Raw genomic sequence first — 22,323 nt, 5'->3', positions numbered from 1 at the left:
CAGTCTGGGTTCCTTCACGCTGTAGGGGTGCAGCAGACCTTGCGTTGCTGCTCCCAGTGCAGTTCGTCCTGCCCGAGTTGCTCTGTGGCATCCTTCTCTCGGTAACTGTCTGTCATCAGTACTTCTCGGGAGTGAGCAGGCTGCTATCTGAGTTACGTGTGCTTGCACAGTGGGTGATTTCCATGTGCTCAGTAAGTCAGCACTTCTGTGAAATGCAGGCTTAATGGCGTGCGCACAGACCGATGAGATTTTTCTTAAACTGTAGGTCTGGTTACGCGCTGTGCGAGGTGAGTAGAGGGGTTGTAATGGACAACTCTGTTGTGCCAGTAGAAGAAGGTGGGGGTCCTGCCAACCCCAAGACATTGGACGATTTTATTCAAAACGTGGTCTGAGAGAGAATAGGAAATACCAAGGGAGACTATTTGGGACTTTCAGGTCTTCAGGTGATTCACTGTTTCCAATTTGTTCAGATGTACTATTTTCATAGGCTGCTTGACTATCATTCATATAGGTTGGTGTTTCCAATCTCGGTCATGGACTGCCAGAAAATAGTTGGTGTGCGTTATTATATCAAGAGTAGAGTCAAGGCCCTATACTGTAGCTGGGGGAGGAGGTGACAATCAGCAAGTCCCTTTTTACATGGGGCAGAATGGGACACGTTCTGTGGATCTGCTGTGGATACCTTGTGGTAGACTCAGTCTATGAACCACTGTTGTGGAGGGTAAAGGTGAGAAACCAGGAATTCCTGGAAGGGTAAGTGTGTGCTGTAATGTAAAAGAGAATACTTCTTTGTGTGTATTAAGGAAACCAGAAGAGGAAAATGCTGATGATCACCACTGCTGGGCAGCTGTCTCTCATATCCATATGTAACCTTTCAAAAATATTGAGCATACTTCCCCTTTTCTCATCTTCTTAATGCAAAATTTTGATTATTTTTTAATTATATTTCTCCCCTCTTCAAATCGGGCCCTTGATTCCAGACTTTCTCATATTCATCATGAAAGTTTAGCAGGTCTTGAGCTGTGCACCTGCAGCCTTTTCCACCCCATTCTCAGGGGAAATCAGCTTCACTATTTATTTATTTATGATGAAATCATGTAGCGAGAACCTAACCCAAGTATGGTTTACATAAATGATAGTCAGTTTGCTTTGAGATGGAGCCTTGACAAGAAGTACAGTCTGGTGCTTGTACATTCCTGGCTACCAAGTTGCCTTCTCTGGATCAGCACTCTTAATTTATGTTCTGGATTATTACTGGGGGGGGGGGCATCTAAAAAAAGAAAAAAGGAAAGTAAAATTATTAAATGTTATTTCCTCAAAGGATGAGCATTCAGGCAGCAGGCAGTTTGCATTGTTTCAGCATTGGGAATGTGTAGTTATTCACTATCTCCTACAAATCACACTTTTCTCTTAAGAAATCATCCTGTTAAGGAGTGAATTCACTAGTGAACCTATAAGAATTGGTGTGCTGTTTATAATGTGGATCTAATATTATGTTTGAACATTTTGTGGGTCCTTTAATTATGATGCATCTCTGTATTTTAATTTTAAATATTCCTTCCCATCCCCTTTTCTGTTTTTTGGGAAGTGTGTTTTTCCATCCAAAATAATATTCTTTTGTGTGCATTACCCATTGGAGGAAGACAGAAAAATTAAATTCTGCCATAATAAACTGCTATGATAATCACATTTGTAAATGCTTCTAGTCTACCTTCTCCTTACTTCCCTTCCTTTCCCTTCTCTTCTCGTTCACCTCCCAAAAAAGTGTTTATTTCATTAGAAGTGTCTGCTTTGTTCCTCAGGATACATATGATATTACTTGAAATCAAGGACTAGAAAGACAAGCACGGAATGCTGTTAAAACCAACAGTGAAGAAAGGCTGCTAGGGCCAAATACAGAATCTGAGACCCCCCCTACCTAGCCCCTTGTTTGTTCTCTCGTCGCCATCCTTCTCATCTGCCCTGCGTTGCATTTTTTGGAGTTGGAGGAGCTCCTATCCCTTAGCTTCTTCTGTGCCTTTGTGTGCCTTCCATTTCTTCCTCCTCTTCTCTCCACCTTTCTCTTTGGCATATGTGTAACAACTTGCTTGTCTGTGCTTTCTTGTAGCAGCTAGAGTCACTTTTGGGTGACACGCTAGTTTCAACTTTACATTGCATATGCATGTTTTGTTATTTCTGTATGTTGCCATTTTTCCCCTGAAGAACACAATTAGAAAGTGAAATTTCAATTTACCATAGTTTGTAACTCACCAGTAACTGAAAGTGACCTCATAGTAAAAGGACACTTCTCTCTATCTTGCTTTCATTTGCATGCTTGGTTTCAAAGAACTACTCCAAATAATGGTGGTGGTAGGGCTTCTTCACACCAAAAGTAAGAGGATTCTTGAATAATGCAGTATGCAGAAGCTGCTGCTACTGCTTCTGTAAAGTTACAGTGAAGAGTTATGACTCTTGTCTGGTTTTGTATATTTTTAGACAATGTTAATTCCAAATAAACTAGAAAGCAGACTTCAACAAAAACAGAAAGCATAGTTTATACAGACACTGTGCTTATTTGGAGGACTTTCAGGAGAATTTGCTACTCTCACACTATTGAGCCACCTGTGAGAAAATGAAAGGGTAACTTTGAGCACATTGAACACCTCATCCTGACTTCATCATAGTCCTGTGCAATTGTTTGCATATGCATTTAAATTTCAGAAGTTTGAATTCCTGTTACTAGCAAGAATTAACAAATACCAGCAGATAGATATCATTTCACTGGTCAAATCTATAAAAATAAATTTGCCATCATTCCCCTAATTTTCTTCTGAGCAAATCTTGTTTGAAATAATTAAGATCATACTTTTCTAGAATACTGTTACTGCATGTTGAAATATTTTTATATGTGTTTTCCAGTTCTTCTGTGAGGAAGCTTAGCTAAGGACCAGTTATGCTTTGATGGCATAATATTAAATTGCTGCTGCAAAACTTCATTCTGCATGTCTTCAATTTTCTAAGTTAAATTTCTTTTCTGTTTGTGAAGTCCTGCGCAGCAAATGAAACCAGTTCAAGTTTTAACTCAAGTGTTTTGTATTTTGTTCTAGGTTGTTGGAAGAGGAGCTTTTGGTGTGGTGTGCAAGGCAAAATGGCGAGCTAAAGATGTAGCCATTAAACAAATAGAAAGTGAATCTGAAAGAAAAGCCTTCATTGTAGAGGTACAGTAAGTTTGCTGGAAAATATGGGTTTTGATAGAGCTTGTTTTCTTAAAATCATGGGTACATTTAGTGTACTAAAAGCTATGTCTGTATTACAAGGTAAATGCAGCCTGTGGTATCCAGTATAAGCCTGGACTCCTTGTCTTGCAGAACAGGACATCTGTCAGACCACATTGCAGCTCCTTTAGTTCACTTTCCATAAAAACTGGAAGCAAGGAGGAGAAAGGAGGGGGCACAGTTGGGGAAACACCAGTGTCTAGATTCTGTCCCAGTGTCGAGTTGGGGTGCAGCTTGAAATACCCACCAAAATCTTAGAGCTGATTAACACTTCCAGGGACTACAGCATAAGTTCTTCAAAGGATCAGGTCCATACTTGAAACAGTTTCTTAAGTTTTTTTAGCAGTTCTAATAACTTGGGTTTTTTTCTTAGACATCAATTTATTATTACTGTGTAACTCATTTAAGGGCAATCACTCTTTCCGTTCAGTGTCTACTTCTTCGGAAAGATCTTGAGTAGTTCAGATAAACTGATAAACTTCCAAAGATACATAACATTTTCTAGAATCAAAAGTTAGTCATGTAATTTAAATGAGATATTTTGTGACATGCTGCTTAGTATTTAGTCAGTAAGAATCTAGGATGTTCAAGATATACAAAATATGCTAAAAATAAATCTCTTAATTTTGGAACTAAAAATTTGACACACTGAACATTTAAAGGAAGCCTATTTGTAATAAGCCCCTCTGTATAAATATTTACATATTTACATGTTGTTCATTACCATGGAAAGTTTTTAATGTTATTAATCTGAGTCTAGTTTAATATTGAGTAGATCTGATCAGTCTCTTAGCATTTTTGTGTTCAAAAGAGATCTGAGAAGATAATGCCAGAAGTACTTCAGTAATTACTGGGATTCAGGAAACCCTACACAGTGCAAGCATCAGTTGTAATACTTCGTTCTGTTTTTTTAGAACTTCTGAAGTGTACAGAAAACGTAACATTGTCTCCCTAGACAATGAACAGCATAAGCTGTCCCCGAAGTCTGTATAAAGGGAAAAAAAAAACCTCCTTTTTCCTTCCCTTCTACTACCTCCTGATAAAGAAAAATTCAGTGCAAAATAGTCTGATTGCCAGTTAGTGCAAGCAGTGGTAGGTTCTTGGAACTATGTCACATTAATATTAAACTGGCTGGCTTATTTTATAGGGTTGTGGGGTTTTGCCTTTTTTTTTTTTTAAGAACAGTAATCTTCTATATTGTGAATAAAGCCAATATGATTCAGAGTGTTTATGTAGTCAGACAATTGAGATTCCAAAATTGTAGGCTCTAGGAAGAGCACCGAACCTATAGAGGTCGTAGTTGCACAGTGCTTATGACTTGAGTGATTTTACTACACCGTGAAAAAAATACTTTCTTTAAATTTAATTTCCTCAAAATTTCTTTGAAAATACAGTTCCAGTTAGACACAAACCTAATTAAATAAGTTAAAATGCAAACAGGGCCATCAGTCTTGTGATTCCTAAAATCACCATTTAGGGTTATGCAGACAGAAAATTGTAATTGCTATTGTGGTTTATGAATTATAGATGTGAAAATAAAGCATTAGCCTTTTTTTTCCCATGGTTTGAAATGAAGTGTGATTTGTATTGCAGCTTCGACAACTGTCACGAGTAAACCATCCCAATATTGTCAAGTTGTATGGAGCCTGTCTAAACCCAGTAAGTTATAGCTTTGTCAGTATGACAAAAAGTGACTAGCTTAACGTATGTAAGCATCAGTGCACAAAATGAGTATTTTATATACAAAAATGTGTATTTTATATATATTGTATGTTTTAGCCATAATAAGGAAGTATACAGATATGTAGGTTGGTTGATATTTTCAGGTTTTTGTTTTTTCTTTCCCCTGCTATGAGAAATAAATTCTTTCAAGAAAACCTCAAAGCTCTTTCTTAACACCGATTATACTTCAGTTTGTCAGAATGGCATCTGGTGTATTACATATGTAGTCATTCATATCTACAGTCCTATTAATTGCAAATCTGCAATATGAAAAGAAAATACATTAGCAACACATGATTCATAGCTTGTAAATCAGTTCCTATTCTCATGTATGCAATTTTCAGGATTTGCTTTCTTTCTGCCACAGCTGCAAACAGTCCCACAAATTCTCAAAGCAGAAAAGCAAGTACTGTGACAGGACAGATGTATCCTTAGCTAATTCTAGTATGGGCTATTTAATTGGTTAAAATAATGCTGCATCCCTTTTTTCTTAGTACTAGTGAAATTCTTTTGACATGGTGTCCTGGTTTCAGCTGGGATAGAGTTAACTGTCTTTCTAGTAGCTGGTACAGTGCTATGTCTTGGGTTCAGTATGAGAAGAATGTTGATAACACCCTGATGTTTTCAGTTGTTGCTAAGTAGTGTTTAGTCTAAAGTCAAGGATTTTTCAGCTGCTCATGCCCAGCCAGTATGAAAGCTAGAGGGGCACAAGGAGTTGGCACAGGACACAGCCAGGGCAGCTGACCCAAACTGGCCAACGGTGTATTCCATACCATGGGACGTCCCATCTAGTTTAGGAACTGGGAAGGGGGAGTGGGGAATCGCCACTTGGGGACTGGCGGGGTGTCGGTCAGCAGGTGGTGAGGAATTGCCCTGAGCATCATTTGTACATTCCAATCCTTTTATTACTACTGTTGTCATTTTATTAGTGTTATCATTATTAGTTTCTTCTTTTCTGTTCTATTAAACCGTTCTTATCTCAACCCATGAGTTTTACTTCTTTTCCTGATTTTTCTCCCCCATCCCACTGTGGGGGGGGAAGTGAGTGAGCGGCTGTGTGGTGCTTAGTTGCTGGCTGGGGTTAAACCATGACACATGGTATTTAAAATTTTTGTAAGCCACAAAAAAAAAAAAAGGCAAATGAATTGCAGTTTGAAGACAGCATTTGCTTTTCAAGACTGGGGGGAGGGAGGTCATTCTCTTGTTTCCTAACTTACAGTGGGAACTAAGTATAAAACTGATTTCTGTTTCTTAAATATGTACCATTCAGACTGACTCTTTACCTCATAGATAAATTTTCCATTAGCTTAGGTACGCAGACGTTGCAGTTCCTCTCAAAGAACTTTCCTTTCAGTTTACAAAAGCTGTTTTCCGCCCCTACGTTTAAAACATCCCTATTTTTTGTCCCCTCCCCCCCCCAAAGGTGTGTCTTGTTATGGAGTATGCTGAAGGAGGTTCTCTATACAATGGTGAGTATCATTTCAACATAGTGTCTTCTGGAGCTGAAGTGCTAGTGTTAGGGCAAACATGATCTAAAATATAAAGTTGTTTCGTACATGCATCTCCATCCTTGGAGATACTCAGAAGCCACCTGGACACAGTCCTGGGCAACCAGCTGTAGGTGGCCTCCTTGACCTTGCGTGGTAGACCTCCAGAGGTCCTTTCCAACCCCAACCATTCTGTGGTTCTTTGAAATTCTTAAAATAATTTTAAGGAGAAAGGAGTGTGCTTTTAAAAACCACTTTTCAGCCCACTGGTTTGTTTCTTGATATTAGTTTGTTACACTTTATAGAAGTAATTTCAGGTTTTCCAGTGGAACATCTGAAAGGATTGTTCCTTACCTTGTAAATTCCCTGAGCATTTGTTTAACATATACTTTACCAGGGATAGCTGAGAACAAGCAACACCTTTCATATTGAATTTTAACATCAAAAATTATGAAAGCCATACTAAAAAAAATGGAAAATATTTTGACATTTCCATTTTTTTAACAGTCTGCAGAAGGATATTTTCAGTTGTGGTAATGAGGCATTGATAATGACTTAGATTCCATAGAGCTTTCTGGCTGGTATGTTGTTAACTCTGTTGTATCTGTTGTAATATGCAATAAAGTTCTTTTTAGTTTGTGCCTCTGTTTTCCAGTGCTGCATGGTGCTGAACCTCTGCCTCATTATACTGCTGCACATGCCATGAGTTGGTGTTTACAGTGTTCCCAAGGAGTGGCATATCTCCACAGTATGAAACCAAAGGCTCTAATTCACAGAGACCTGAAACCACCAAAGTAGGTTTATGGCTCATATTTCATATTTTCTTAAAATTGGAATTTAAGATAATTTGTAGTAATTTCATTATATTTGAAAGAAATACCTTTAATTCATACTAACTTTATTGGATGCACTGTATTCTAAATGAAAGCTCTGCATTTGAAACTTCAGTTACAGAATGATGGTGCATAGTACAGGAAATTAACTGTACTCAGTTACTTTCTGTTAACTGGAAAAACATCCTGCTCCTGCCCTGCGTCATGGAAGAGGGTTTTGTTAGGGATGTGGCTTCTAATCAGAGGCATTTAAAATGCTCCAATTCTACAATGGGTTGTGCTATTCAGTAAGAGAACATTATGTGGGAGGTTGGTTGGTTGCTTAGTTTTAACATCATATTTAATCTGATACATCAGAGCTCTTTCCCCACATAGCCATCCTCCTCTTCCACCACCCCTGCCAGAATCTCCCATCACTTTCCACTGAAACAAAAATGGATAGTTTTCTGCCCAGTCAGTTTGTTATCTGACTCATTTCACAACTTCAGATCTGGCTCCACAGATTAGGTGGAAACAGATTAGGGGATCAGCAGGATCATCCCCTTTTGGTGGTAGCCTGCAGTTACTACCAGATAAAATTATAATGTGAAGCCACACTTTAAATCTTGAATTCTTTCTTGTATCCCCAGTCTTGATTTAGAGAGCTGTTAACATGTAACTTCGAGTGCTTTCATTTAAATAAATAGCTACATTGACTGACATTAATGGGAGTCTTGATCGTTCTTCTTTTCGTAAAATTTTTACAGCACTTTGTTTTCAACCTCTGGCATCTGAAAGACTAATTTTGTCAATATATGCTTACTAGTTTGTTATGGCTAAAGATATTTATTTAAAATTAGCATGTAGAAATATTAATAAATTATAATATATATTTGATTATTTATAAATATTTCTTATGTTCAGATTAGGCAAAAGTGACTTTACTTATTTCTCAAATTATAAAACTGAAGCACTAAGAAGCAAAGCCTTAGATACTCAACTGTATTAGAATGATAGTTGTTGGGGTAAAAAAAATCAGTGGTTTATTACCAGAGTATTTCATCCTGCAATTTTAATTTATTTTTTTTTCTTTGACAGTTTGCTCTTGGTAGCTGGGGGGACAGTTCTAAAAATCTGTGATTTTGGTACAGCTTGTGATATTCAAACACACATGACCAACAATAAGGGAAGTGCTGCTTGGATGGCACCTGAAGTTTTTGAAGGTAACAATAATTTACAGTGTCAATATTATGTGTTCTTTCCAGGGATACAACTGTGAATAAATTTGGTGTAGGAAGTAAGAGCATCATGTAATCTTACTTTATGTCAGTCAGTGTATTAAAGTTTGAGGTAACAGCTGAAAGAGTCTTGGCAGAAGTCTAACATTTATTTAAATACCTGTATGATTGTATATTGCCAAATAATTATGCGGAGTTTCCAAAACCAGCACAGAACTGACTCTGTTGTGTTGGTATTAGACCGTTAATTACATGCAGATGTGGAACCTTTATTTGTGTCATTGCTGAGATTTACATAAGGAGTACCTTTAGACAGCCGCTGTTTCTTATTTTATAAGTAAAACACAGGCAGAGGGCTATTTCCCCAGGATTATTCTGTTTCTGAGATTAAGTAATTTCAAACTCTTCTGACATTTAAATACACTGTCATTTCATTCACTCCCTATTCTGATCAGCTTTTATCTTTAGAATTTCCCTGTTAGTATCTCCAAGTTGAACATAATTGCCTTCATTTTCAATCCCCCCACTTTCTTGTTAACTCCATTTTTGTCTGCTCTTTGCGTAATCTAGAGATTTGATGTACTTCCTCTTTCCTACATACTGAGGAACTGGTTATTAATTAAGTAGGAACAAGCTATTTCTTGGAGTGTAGCTGGGGAAGACAGATGATACTTGATAATTAGATAGGTATGATTATTGCTGCATGATTATCAGAGAAACAATCCAGTCAATATTAGATTGCAGATTAAACACCTTTTAGCCAGTCGGTGCCTTAAATTATCATTGTGATTAGCAGAGTGGTCTGGAGAAGTCATCTTCCTGCTTTAGGAAGCAGGTGTCGTGGCCTTCATATATTTGGCAAGTGCCTATGTGCAGCAGTGGTTTCCCAGATTCTGGATCCAAGTGGCCTCTTTTCTTTTACTGTCCTTATTCCAGAGAGAAGCAGCAAATTATATATGCCCATATATAGTTTTAGGAGGTGTTTCCTCCCAAACACCACCTTTGGAGCTTTTGTTTTGAAGGTACCATTTTCTCCTGCATATTGCTTAGAGGAGCCACTCAAGGATGATCTGTTTCACTCTGGTGCCTAAAAATTTTCCATTATGTCACTTTATATAGAGGCACCTACTCCATTTCTTTAATTCTAGCTAGGAATGCTTCTTTTCTTAACATTTTTTAATTATTAAATGAAATTGTATAAATGAGAGAGAACTTCTTCTTCTAGACATAATCAGTTGGACAATCAGTGTTAAGGTAGATTTTTTTGAGTGAAAAATATTTATCTAAAATGGATTTTGAAATTAGTATATTGTAGTAGGGATTTCCAGTGCATATCTTAATTCCTCTGGTGCATGAATTCAGCAAGGCAAAACAAAGAAATTTTGTATTGCAAATTTGTTGTTGGACAGCAGCAGAAGCCTTCAGTTTACAGTTGGTTTTATGTACTTTTGTCTGAAAGCATTTACTGATAATGACAAAAATCTTTATACAAGAACAAGTATCAAGGAAAGAAAGGAATCTAGTAGCCTCTATGATGCGGCATATCAAATTACTCTTGAAACAGTCATTAAACTACTAAAATAATCAAGTCAAATGTCAAAATTGTTAAAAATTTATTTGCTTATGCTACTGCATCAGAATTCAACAATGGAATAAATGCTAATATTATTTTAGTACTGTTCTAGTACTAGCATTTTTAGATGAGAATAAAGGCACAAGAAGTATCTCTTGTAGGTGGCAGAGTGCTCACTGAAGTAGTTGCCCTAATATTAAGATTTTCCCCCTATTTTAAACATTAGGACACCTAAAACCTTGTGCAGATCAAACAACCTAAATGACAATAATACCAATTTGATCGGGGTAAGGTGAAAGAGAGCAAGTGCTCTAATCTCAGAACTCCCTTTAGAAGAAACTATTTTAAAATTGCTTTGGGATGATTGGATAAATCGAGGAATGATTGTGGCTATCCTACCTTGGTCTTGTTACATAATGAAACAATACAAAATACTCTCGCTTCTTTTGGACTCTCAGTTTTCAGAATTAGTCGAAGATTTCTCAGCCACAAAACAGAATTAACACTACTTCCCTGTCATGGGCTGTGTGTCACAGAAATGCAGTGGCTGCATCGATGAGAGAGATTATTTTGCTTCCCTTAGCAATCTGCCATTGTTTACAGATACTTTTTTCCCAGCATCTTTGAAAATAAGCTGACTGATAAAGTTATTTTGTCGTTCCCCTTCAGTAACTTTTGAACTCGTTAGCCACATTCAGCTACTTTGATACAGGTGTAAAGAGTTTTGGAGACGCCAGGCTTTTCAAGAGTTTTGTAAAATCGGTAGCTGTGAGAAGTCCGAACTAGTGCCGTCACTTAGAGAGGACTTGCGGTTCGTGCTGCAGCCTGTCTCATGTCTGCCTTGCAAACTGGCTGGTCTGCAAGCCCTGGCCTGAGAACGCGCTGCTTTCCTTGCACAGTTTGTCAGAGGTGTGGGGGCAGAGGAGGATGGCTCATAGGCAGAGTGGAGGCTATTGCAACTGGGTGCTATATGATGGGTATCCACATGGAAATAGGCTTCTTTAATTTCGCTTTTATGAAATGATCTGTCTCAGTGATGCTTTCTGATTACATATTAACAAAAAAATCTCTTGGCCACTTGATGTCAGTTTTGATCCTTGTTTGAAGACAGATGAGCAATTCTCTATCACTTATATTCATGCATTTATTATCATGTCATTAGCTATTCACATTTCTTTTTAGTACTTGCATGAGTTATGGTTACAGAGCATACATTCCTTCTTTGCAGTCTCTGAATATTTTTATTCATTATTCTATATCACCTATGTGTCTCTGCACCTTTATCAGGAGTCTTGGAAATATGGAACTTGCAGTCAAAGAACTTCAATTAAGTAATGACATGACAAAAAGAGTAAGAATAATAACAGGGAGCAAATAAGATGGTGAGGAACTGAGGAATCTGCTGATTTCTTCATGTGGTAACTTAGTAGTTTTGCTAGAAACCTGTAATTAATAAGGAGCAATGGATATGACAAATGTTATTGGCTGGCATATTGCCACTAATATGGAAGAAGTGAGTTGAGGAAGAATATTTAGAGGAAGCAAGCATAGTCAGTTAAATCCTGCATGCAAGAGATCTTTGAAACTTAACGTTTGCGGTTTATATTATATACTATAAATATTATATAAGAAAACAGACGCGTTTTATCATTTCAGGATGACTCCAAGTGAAAAGGATTGATTTCCAGAGAGAGGCATTCCTAACGATCCTACTGTCAAATTATTTCAGACTTAAGTTAGTGTGAATCAGCCAGCTTTAGAAAACTGTTTTTTCTCAGTAAAACAAATGTGAAGTGAAAGAAAGCATATAGGGCTATTTATCAGCTCAAACTGTACTTCTTTTTAATGTGTTATATAGAAAAGAGACAAATTACATTGATGGCTTTCTTCCAGGTAGCAATTACAGTGAAAAATGTGACGTTTTCAGCTGGGGTATTATTCTCTGGGAGGTAATCACCCGTAGGAAACCTTTTGATGAGATTGGTGGTCCAGCTTTCCGCATAATGTGGGCAGTTCACAATGGTGAGTTGAAAATACTTTATTGTATTTGAAGTTGTGGACTTGACCTATAAATTTGCTAAACACTTGTAACTGTGCAGCTTTAAACTACTAGTTTTTCTGTTTTATACTTCATTAAATATGCTTTTTTTGTCACAAAGACTTACTAGTTAGACACTGCCACATTTGTGTAGTGTGGGTTTTGTGTTACTTCGCTGCTACAGTGCTTGCATTTCCTGCTACATGTAACTAGTGTATGAACAAACAAGGGAAGAGCCATGTTCTTTTTGTTATGACACTCCATTTTAAAAGTGATCTCAATCATCTGCTACAAAAAAACCCAGAACCCCTCTGTCTGGATGAATTTTATTAGCCAAGTTGTCTCTTCTTCTTTTTTTTTTTTTTTCTTAAGTGGGAATCTACAGTAAATGTGTGAGTTTAAGTAACTTGACCTGTCTTTAGAAATGCTAGAAACTGTCAAACTCCTGCAGGACCATTAGGCATTAAAAATGTTACTTTGGTTTTCATCTGGTTTATTTGTTGTTGTCGTTGTTCTGCTGTTCGAATTGTTTTACCTTTATATCTAGGTATGTGCAGTCATGGAGCGGGATTCTACTGTGCTAGGTACTACACAGAACAGATTCTCAGGAGCTTAGAATATAAACAGGAGACAATGGTTGGATTGAAATGGACAAAAGAAAGCAGTAGTACAACATTGGTCAGAATAATAGACTGTAGTATCTTCATGCTAGTGGTGTAACTCTTCTAACAGTGTAGGTTTAGGTACCATGGCAAAGCAGAGTTTTAAGAAGAATTAAGTAATGATAGTGAAGTAGTTCAGTGAATGTCTGCCAAGAGTTTCTGCCATTTGTGAAAGACAACATCAAAGAAAGCATGAACTTGTTTGGAAGATGTAATTAACAAACAAGCAACGAAGGCCAGCACTCTGCCTGAGTGTCATTGCTTCAGTACTAAATGATAGAAGCTTAGGTGAGCACAGTCATCCTATTCGACGAAGAGAAAGGGGCAGACAGTGATAGAATGGATGAGCATTGTAGTCATAATAATGCCCAAAGATAGATGTTTGTAAATGGCATTTTTGAATGAAGAGAGATTCTCTGTTTCAGTTTTTCAAGGACACGAGTCATTGAGATTAGGAGTCATGAGTGCCTTGCATAAAAGCTTTAACGGTAAAAGTAAGCATAAATGTAATAGTCAAATCAGAAAGCCTTGGTAAGGTGTGAGAGTATCCTTTAAGGGAAGAAAAATTCCCTATCTGTCCCTACTTTTGCTTTAAAAACTTCTCTTTTTTTTAATTTTTCTCTTCCCCCCCCCCCCCCCCCTTTTCTTCTTTTCCTTCTTAAGAAGGAAGTGTTAGTGTGCTTCGTCTCACTTGAAACCATTGTAACACCCTTACTTCATGTATTACTTGTTATGGTTAATACATTTTTAAATACTTGCTGCTTTCTTTGCAAAATGTCACTACATCTCCTGTATTAAACACAACTGGATGTCCATTAATTGTAGTCATTGGTGAAATAGTAAAAAGAGTAGAACTTGAACCAAAAACCAGCTGAATACTTACACAACAGTTGAAGTAAAATACGTAATTAAAAATGTGTATAGGCCATGAAAAAGTCACCCAAAATTGGTACTTACAGTGCTTAATAATTTTTCAGGAAGTGCTTAAGAGAAAAATCAGCCCTCAAAAATACTTTTTTTTTTTCCTTTCTTGCCCACCCCACCCCACCCCCGCCCCGTGAGTACAGCATTAGAAATCAAAGGCTGTTACTGCTTGCTTCCTAATTTGGTCTAGAGCTTTATTCTTCAGAAAGTGTTAACACATTCATTAGCCATTGTAATATGTTATACTTGGTCAGTCACTGAATATATTCAAACTGCTACCGAATGAAAAGTTTAATTTTCCTTCTACTTGTTTGTATGTAATTCTATGTCCTGCAAAGGAACTTTTTTTGTCAGTTTTTTGTTTGTAAGAGAGAAGATTAAGTACAGGCCAGTTCTTTCAGACTACAATTAATTATACGTTTTCCTGTATTTATTTAGCAAAATACCAGAGAGAGATCAGTCGCTGTCAGTTATCTTATTGTCTGCTTAACAAATAAAGGGTTTTTTCTAATTTCCATTATAGGTACTCGGCCACCACTGATCAAAAACTTACCTAAACCAATTGAGAGTTTAATGACCCGTTGTTGGTCCAAGGATCCCTCACAACGACCATCCATGGAGGAAATTGTTAAAATAATGACACACTTGATGCGGGTATAAAAATTTATTTTAGTGTCTTAATTATTTCTTAACCTGTTAAGTTGGGAAATTGAATTATAAAAGGTATGCCTTTTATCACACTCCAAAGGCAGGCTTGCATGTTTTCTCTCTCCTTCTCTCTCTTCTTGATAAAAATTATCAAATTATTACAACAGAGAAGGGAAATCATTCTTCTTCTTATGGGAGAGGCATACTAATTCATAACAGATTTGGGGAAATAAATAAAATAGTCATAGATGTATCTAATGTATTACTAAAAATAATTGCATTTATTTCTCTTCTAAATAAATTGTTATAAACATAATATATTTATAAATTATTTTATGAGGTACTATTTAAATAATTTTAAAACAATTAATTACTTTGTCAAATCATTGCTGTTTTTTCACAGTACTTTCCGGGAGCTGATGAACCTCTGCAGTATCCTTGCCAGTATTCAGATGAAGGCCAAAGCAACTCTGCCACTAGTACAGGTACGCTTGTATAAATAAGAGAAAAGAACAGCAACATGAAATGATGCAGGTGGATTATAAAGCACATTCTCGTACTGATTTTGAACTCAAATTGGGAAAGGTAACCTTTCCAAAATCTTAAGCCTTGGCAGGAATCTTTTTTTTTTGTTAAGACTTCATACCACGTTATATTTGGTGTTCTCAGCCAAATGGTTTTGCTGAAGTGTACCTCTAACAGAGTACAAGCATATAATAAAAGCTGTCTCCAAATGTCCAGCTTTAACGTCTTCTCCTTTTTTTCCTCATGAAGGTTGCTAGCAATTGACACTCTTTCACTCAAGTGTAATGTTTAAGAGTTGGCATTTTTAAATTTCTGACTATTCTGGAAAGCTGCACCTGCTTTCAGTTATGATCTCCACAATTTAAACTTGCAGGTTTTTTATGTTAAGATGCAGTAAATACAGTAATTTAAATGAAGTTTGAGGAAATAACTAGAAAGGTGAATGGAACAAAATGTGGGCTAGGCTTTCAGGTAGTCTTGCCTTCAGAGAAATCCTTTTAATAATAAAAAAAAAAGATAATTGGTGTTCTCATTCTTTAGAGTACAGTTTTCCCACTTCAGTTGTTTTTAATCTCAGGTGTCTTCACCTTCCACTGCTTTGTTCGTTTGTTTTCTATCTCCAAACAAATTGCTGTTATTTCGGATAAAGTTTCCTTGGCTACTTTGCAACTTAGTGATGTGTATATTACAAAATCTTTTCAGCTGTAGCATTGTACTGACTTTATTAGCTGTTCTCCACTCCTCAGCACAGGATTTTAAGATACAATTTATCACTTTAAACTGTGAACATAAAATGTCTGTTATTTTTCAGGTATTTGTGCTCCTCTGTGGTTAATGATGGACTTTGTCATTAATTGTGAATGAGGTTGCTGGTTGTGTTGTTAATATAACATCTATCCCAACAATTTCTCAGGAAGCTAAAGATCGACTTCAGAATGTCATCATAGTAGTTAGTTGTGTATTCTGTCTTTTTCACTCCTTTTTGCTTCTTGCATTAATGGATCTGTTGCAATCTTGCAGCTTGGCTTTCATTAAAAGTTTTCAAAAGTGTAGCTTTAAAGCAAAGTTAGGCTTCTGAGAATGCTCAAGTGAAGAGATGCATTTCAGTATTTTTAATGGAAATTCTCAAATGTTTTTCCTTGTTGCTGATTTCTAGGTTCATTCATGGACATCACTTCTACAAACACAAGTAACAAGAGTGATGCTAACATGGAACCAAGTGACTTCCAAGGAGCTTCTACCAATGACACTATTAAACGTTTAGAGTCAAAATTGGCACAGCAAATGAAAAATACAGCCAAGCAACCGGTAAGCCAATGTGTGCAATTTTGAACCATAATAATGAAATGGACAAAGATGGACAAAAGTGTTGTAACTGCTACGAAACATTAGTGTCTTCTTTCAAAAACAGTATAAAATTGGAGCCAGTTAGTTATTGAAAAGAACATGAAAGGGGATGGAAGAATATTGAATTATTTCAAAAAGGTAAACTGGAAGGCTCTAATAAGATCTCCAATGAAATTAAAAAAAAAAAATCATTTTATTTAAAGGGACTCATTAGGCTAAAAAAATTTATATTTGAAAATCACTGCCTTAATTTAGAACTGAAATGTTAGTATACCATAAAAGGATTAAACATCTATGTGAATTTTGAAAATACTATGTTTTACTTCAAGCAGATGAAAAAATACAAAGATTCTCTTGTGACAATATTGGCCTAATTTACTGAATTTTTATCTATATAAAGTTACATTATTTTGAAAGTTACAAATATTTGGTACTTGTATGCCAATAATAGCTAAGTTATTACCATTTATTGAATTACAAATTTTAAATTGTCACTTTTAAAAGGCACATTATAGAAATGTATTTTAACCTACATACTGTGCATATCATGGAGAGGCTTCTGCAGAATTTTTTTTCTTTTTAAAAATGTGACTGTTGAAACAGGGTGATCCTGGCCGTTTGAGCTTACCCCCATCTCGTGGGAGCAGCGTGGAGAGCTTATCAGATGTTCGCGCGCGACCACAGTCAGCCCTTGTTTCAGGAGAAGCCAAAAGGATGAGTGCTGACATGTCTGAAATAGAAGCAAGAATAGCTTCCATCACAGGTAAAATTATAGGATGTTTGGGAGATAGACTAAGGAATTGGAAGGAAGGAAAGGTGGAAGGAAGATGTAAAACATGCGTAGTCGTACGAAAGGTTAATACCACTAGCCGTATGAAAATGCTTTAACTTTCCATGTAGTCTTTATTGTCCTGTATTAATTGTGGGGGGAAAATGGCTTCATTCACAGTTGTACGCTCAAGAAAGTTGAGTAATTTAATTGAGTACTTTTAAGGTTGTGGAAGAGACTACTTTTGTTGAATTAGACTTTTACCTTTTTAAGAAATCATTATGAGACACCTAAATATCAGTCTCATTCCAAATGCACAACTTTCTCCTTTGCATCTGAAATAATGTTATTCCATCTCTAGTAGCATAATTATTTCTAAAATAACATTTCCTTCAAGTTTATTCCTACAATATTTTGAAATTAAGAGGAGGGTTTAAAGTTCAGCATGTTACCAAGTAAGTTTTAAAATCCACTGTGACAGATTTCAGAAAGAGAAACATAGTTAGATTTTATTCATCAGATTAACAAAGCATTGGTGTCTTTTGGGGTTTTTTTTTTTAGAAGAAAAAAAAAAAGCTACAGGTGTTTTGCCAGGTTTGCTTCAGGTAGCTATAAACTGTTGTGTCTAAACACTGAATCCTTGAGTGAATTGGAGTTTATGTGTAAGTATAAATACATAATTTTATGGTGAAAGCAATCTTTATTCTTCCCAGAAGAGCGAATTAATAAAAATGTGTATACTTGGAAAACACTTTCTTGTCTCTTTTCTTCATCAAAGATATTATTTATTAATCTGTGCAAAATTCAGGTTTTAAGTTTCGTATGTGAAACTTTTTTTATTATGGTATATAATCACAGATTTAAATAATCAGACAAAATTACTTTGGTTAGTCCAGGGTTATTCAGCTGTTCTAGTATTTTTCTACCAATCTGAAAATTAGGGTAATAGAGTAGCTGTAATTAATAAGTAAATACGCATCATGTTCTGGCTTTCTTGTGCACCATGACTATTTCATTTTTGTTCTTCATTGTATTATGATTACTCTAGGATCTTGTTTTACTAAATACTGAAGTTACTCATGAAATAATATTTATCTTGCCCTAAACACTTTTTAGTTTTATGTTCTTATTTTAAAGCCTTATTCCAAGATTTGTCTTTTGTATTGTCAGTCTTTGACTGGATGATTGTGTAGCACATCTCACCCTGAGTATCTCTACAGGTTTCCTAACACAGAAGGCAGCTGTGTACTTACCTGATAATAACAATATGCTGGTTTTATTTTAAAATACGTCAGGACTCACTTTGGTCACTGACACTCTAAAGTCAATTTAAGTTTTTGACATTAGTGGAGATAACCTGGCCCTCCTTTGTGTGAGGTTTTTAATTTTCCTGTTCTCTCTTCCTTAAGTACATTGCTCTGAATAGTAATTATTATTTCAGAATATTCTAAGATTGTTGTTGTTGTTGTTGTTGTCATGACTGTAGGGTTTCTTTTTCTTGAAACAAAAGTATATATTGAACGTACTAGGTTTGGGGTTTGTTTTTTTTTAAGAAATTACTTCAGGCAGTAGTGGACTAGTAGAAATGAGGTCAAGCCCATCTGACTAACTTTTTCAAAAAAGAGCTGAAACAGCCCTGTATTGGTTTTGCTTTGTTTTTTAATCCTGTTAAGTTTATGACAGCAATAATATGCTATGAACCTAAAAAAATTGTGTGGCTGGGTGAGAATTGGGCTGTTGTTAAGAGTAAATCAGGTCAAGAATTATTTAATCTTCTTGTTTCATCTATTGGTAGATTAAGTGTAAGAGTAAATCGCATAAAGCACATCACCACTACTTACTAAGTTTGAGATATATATGCTGCAATGTTCTAGCCTTAGGAGATAGATGTATTCAGACTTTCCTTTAAATGGGAACTATTTATCTTAAACTACACAAGTAGTAAAACAAAAATAGTATGATTAGATTTTATTCCATAGTATATGTTTCTTGAACATCATTTAAAAATGAAAAGGTTGGTAGTGATACCCAGTTTGCAAAACAAAAAATCTTCACTAATAGGACAGAAGAATGGAAGGCAGGAATGATTGTCAAATGTAACAAGAGTAAGCATTTTTTCAGAGACAGATGAGATTTCCTTTAAAAGGAGGTGATTTAAAGAAACAGAAGTACACAACTATTAATCTTGTTTATAAAATAGTTTGTACCCAGCACTAAAGAGAAAATGTTAAGTATGTTCAGGTTATCAAGAATTTATTCTGAATATACAGGTGATCTGAAATAAATTGTTCTCTGTTTCAATAATTACATTTGGTTTTCCCTTCCTTGTTGCCATGCTGCTTTCTGTGTTTGACTTTTGCGTTGCTAACTATAACTAATTACACGGTGTTGTAATGACAGCTAGTTCTGCATTTTTTGCTTTTTAACAGTTGCTTTACTATGTGTAAGCATGAGTGGAAGGCAATGCAGTTTATTCTGCATGACACATTTTTGCATGAACTATAGTTTAACCAAGTTTATGAAAAATGCAATATTAGGAATTTAATAATTTTGCTATTGCCATTTTAGTGTTTTGCATGTGTATTGTATATGTGTATTTTTTCAGCCTATTCCAAGCCTAAACGAGGCCATCGTAAAACTGCTTCATTTGGCAACATTCTGGATGTCCCTGAGATCATCATACCAGGTATCGCAGACCAGGTGAACGGGTCAATTGGTTAAGATGCCGGAATAATGATCAGACTGCTAAAAATACTTCTTGCTCCAGTTGCTCTAGGGCAGAACTAGAAATTATCCCAATAATTTTTGTAATATCTCTGTAAAGAGGGACATGATATTTTAGTACAAAATTACTTTTATCAGTAAATGATTTGATCTTCTAGTTCAAATTTACTTTTCTTGATAAAGGATTCTTTCCTTTATGATCTGATGTTCAGAGTCTTCTTATAGAGCAAAACTATATATGCAGTCTTTTATTACAATACCTCATTTGGTGAAAATGCACTTAAGTTGAAAAATTCCTGTCTAGGTAATTATCTTGCCCCAATCTTTGTTGTGTTTGAGCACTCATTTTTAATCTAATCAAATATTAGTAGAACAAAAAACTTAAGTACATTACATACAGAACTTCAAATCCACGTGATACTTGTGATTAAAAAAATTAACGCTTAATCCATGTAATTCTTCTATGTGACTACAGTTTTCTAGAGCTAAAATGTGTCTGCACGAGGTATTTGTTGTGTTTAAGTTAATGCAAACTAAAATTATTAGGAAAGGCTTCTGACAGGAAGAAAATCAGTATAATCAGGCACCATAGCTGGTAACTTCAGTTGGGACTTTAATGAATAATTCTAATCTATCTCAAGTCTATATTTAGTTAGCAGCATATCGTTTTCCTTTCCCATTCCTTTTTTGGCAATCAAAGTGGATTTCTTTCTTTCGTTTTATACTTCTCAAAGCCTAAAAACAAGTATAATCAATCCCAAACTGTGATAGGTATACCATTAGCGGTGTGCAAGTTGCTTCAAAATGATTTGTCAGAGGCAGGAGATGCAATTAATAGCATCTACTGCTAATGTAGAGATCCATTAAAAACTGTGGACACCCCCACTCTAAGTTTGTGTCATCTGAGGAAGTTTCCTGGTAAATCTTGACATTGTTTGGTATTTTAAAGTTGAATGCAAAAGATAATTTTGTACAAAAGTTTCTTTCAAATAACTTTATTGAAGTTTACATATAAAAATACAGAATGTCAAAAAGTAGATTCCAAAGAACAATAGCACTACCCATGGAAAGAAAACCTATTTGGCATTGAGGCTAAGAAGTCAGCAACAAAGTTTACTAGCATAGCTTTCCACTGTCATTTTCAAATGGTCCTGGCCTGCCATAACATAAATGAAGTCCTGAGAGAGCAAGGAAAGAGCAAGTGAAGAGAACTGTCAAGTTTTGCGATGTCAACATGTGATGAGAGCCTGGTAAATAAGCTCTAGATCCCGAGTGCCTCTTGTCTGCACACTGTCTGCGTGTAACAGCACTGAAGCTTCCATGAAACCTTGAAACTTCTAGAGAACAATTAAAAAGTCAGTGAAATAAAATGCTGTGTTGTTTTCACAAAATAGATTGTACCAGTCTATTGGTTTTACTTATTTAGGCAGAGGAAGTAGATATTCTTCACCTAGACTATGTTAATTGAACTTGACAGGATGGGAATTCCGAGCTGAATTTGGAAAAGATATGAGAGAAATTGCAACCGGTAGAAAAGAAAGAAGGTATAGGATTGGTCCAAGCATATTAATGAATTCTCTCAAAATTTACTCTTAAGGTATGTAAGTCTTAGATAAGCGATAATGAAATTCACTGTTAATGCTTTATCAGAAGCAACTATTCATAAAGAGGAGGATTAGAGTATCACATAGGGTGAATTTTATTGTGACTGGGGGGAAAAAATAGAAATAGGGTAAAAGCCAGGGCCACACACTGTGGGTCATATACTAGCAACAATTTCTTTTAATAAGATGACATGGGACCATAGCAGATGCATGCAGATTAATCCCAGATAGCATAAAGCCATAGATGTAATGCAGTTGTGAAAAACTGAAATCTCAGGGTTCATTTCCAGGAAAGATAAGGAAGCACTAACACTATTTACAGGCCCTTGTTGGGGTTTAACATACTGTTCTGGGCAGCCATATAAAAGAAACATATGTGCATTCTGAAATAATAGTAAGAAAAGCTACTAGGATGGTATGGAGAGTATAAAGGAGAATCTGAAAGCGTGGGGGGTTTAGCCCACAAAATGAAAGCTGAGAAATGAGTAATTATTTTCTATAGATGGATCTGCAGCTAAGGACTAGGAAGAGAGAACTACTTAAGCTAAAAGACAGTATTGGCACTATGGAAAAAAAAAGATGTGAATTGTCTGCAAATAAGTCTGGGCTGTATATCAAAAGTTTTCTGGTTGTCAGAACAGCTTTTCTGTAAGAATCCCAAGGCCAGAAATAAAGAGATTAATAGATGACAGGGATGTGATCATCTGCCCCGTAAACTAATTATATTTGGCTGTATACTTAAAGCAGTTATTCAAAGGTACCTTGCTCAGTTAGTCTTTTTTTAAAGACAATATAACATGGTCTATTTCTCACCTCTTTCCTTTCCGTACCCTCTCAGCACAAGGCTTTCAGTCCTGGCCTCTTAACACACTTTTCCCCTCCTCGTTATATTTCCAAGACCCCCGAACTGGCACCTCCATCTCAATCCCACCCCATTACGTTCCTCAGCACTTCTGCCACGTACCCAGCTCCTCCGAAGTTCCCTGGACGTGTCGG

General features: G+C 36.0%; 1 protein-coding gene across 9 annotated transcripts in view; it reads left to right on the top strand.

Moving 5' to 3' along the window:
* Positions 1-22,323, top strand: part of MAP3K7 (mitogen-activated protein kinase kinase kinase 7) — a 49,328-nt gene that overhangs the window by 9,256 nt on the left and 17,749 nt on the right. For 4 of the 9 annotated variants that reach the window (XM_049818348.1, XM_049818343.1, XM_049818346.1 and 1 more), the window contains exons 2-12: positions 3,087-3,197; positions 4,848-4,913; positions 6,400-6,445; positions 7,119-7,257; positions 8,374-8,498; positions 11,980-12,108; positions 14,234-14,364; positions 14,762-14,843; positions 16,040-16,191; positions 16,834-16,993; positions 19,605-19,685. In XM_049818348.1, coding sequence (XP_049674305.1) covers positions 3,087-3,197; positions 4,848-4,913; positions 6,400-6,445; positions 7,119-7,257; positions 8,374-8,498; positions 11,980-12,108; positions 14,234-14,364; positions 14,762-14,843; positions 16,040-16,191; positions 16,834-16,993; positions 19,605-19,685 — 1,222 coding nt within the window. Of the gene's footprint in view, positions 1-3,086; positions 3,198-4,845; positions 4,914-6,399; positions 6,446-7,098; positions 7,258-8,373; positions 8,499-11,979; positions 12,109-14,233; positions 14,365-14,761; positions 14,844-16,039; positions 16,192-16,833; positions 16,994-19,604; positions 19,686-22,323 lie in introns of those variants that run through there. The other 5 variants (XM_049818351.1, XM_049818345.1, XM_049818344.1 and 2 more) reach the window with 3 other exon arrangements.

This window comes from Accipiter gentilis, chromosome 15 (assembly GCF_929443795.1).
Source record: "Accipiter gentilis chromosome 15, bAccGen1.1, whole genome shotgun sequence".
Taxonomy (NCBI): domain Eukaryota; kingdom Metazoa; phylum Chordata; class Aves; order Accipitriformes; family Accipitridae; genus Astur; species Astur gentilis.
The sequence above is the reverse complement of the archived record's forward strand: the minus strand, read 5'-3'. Positions and strand labels throughout refer to the sequence as shown.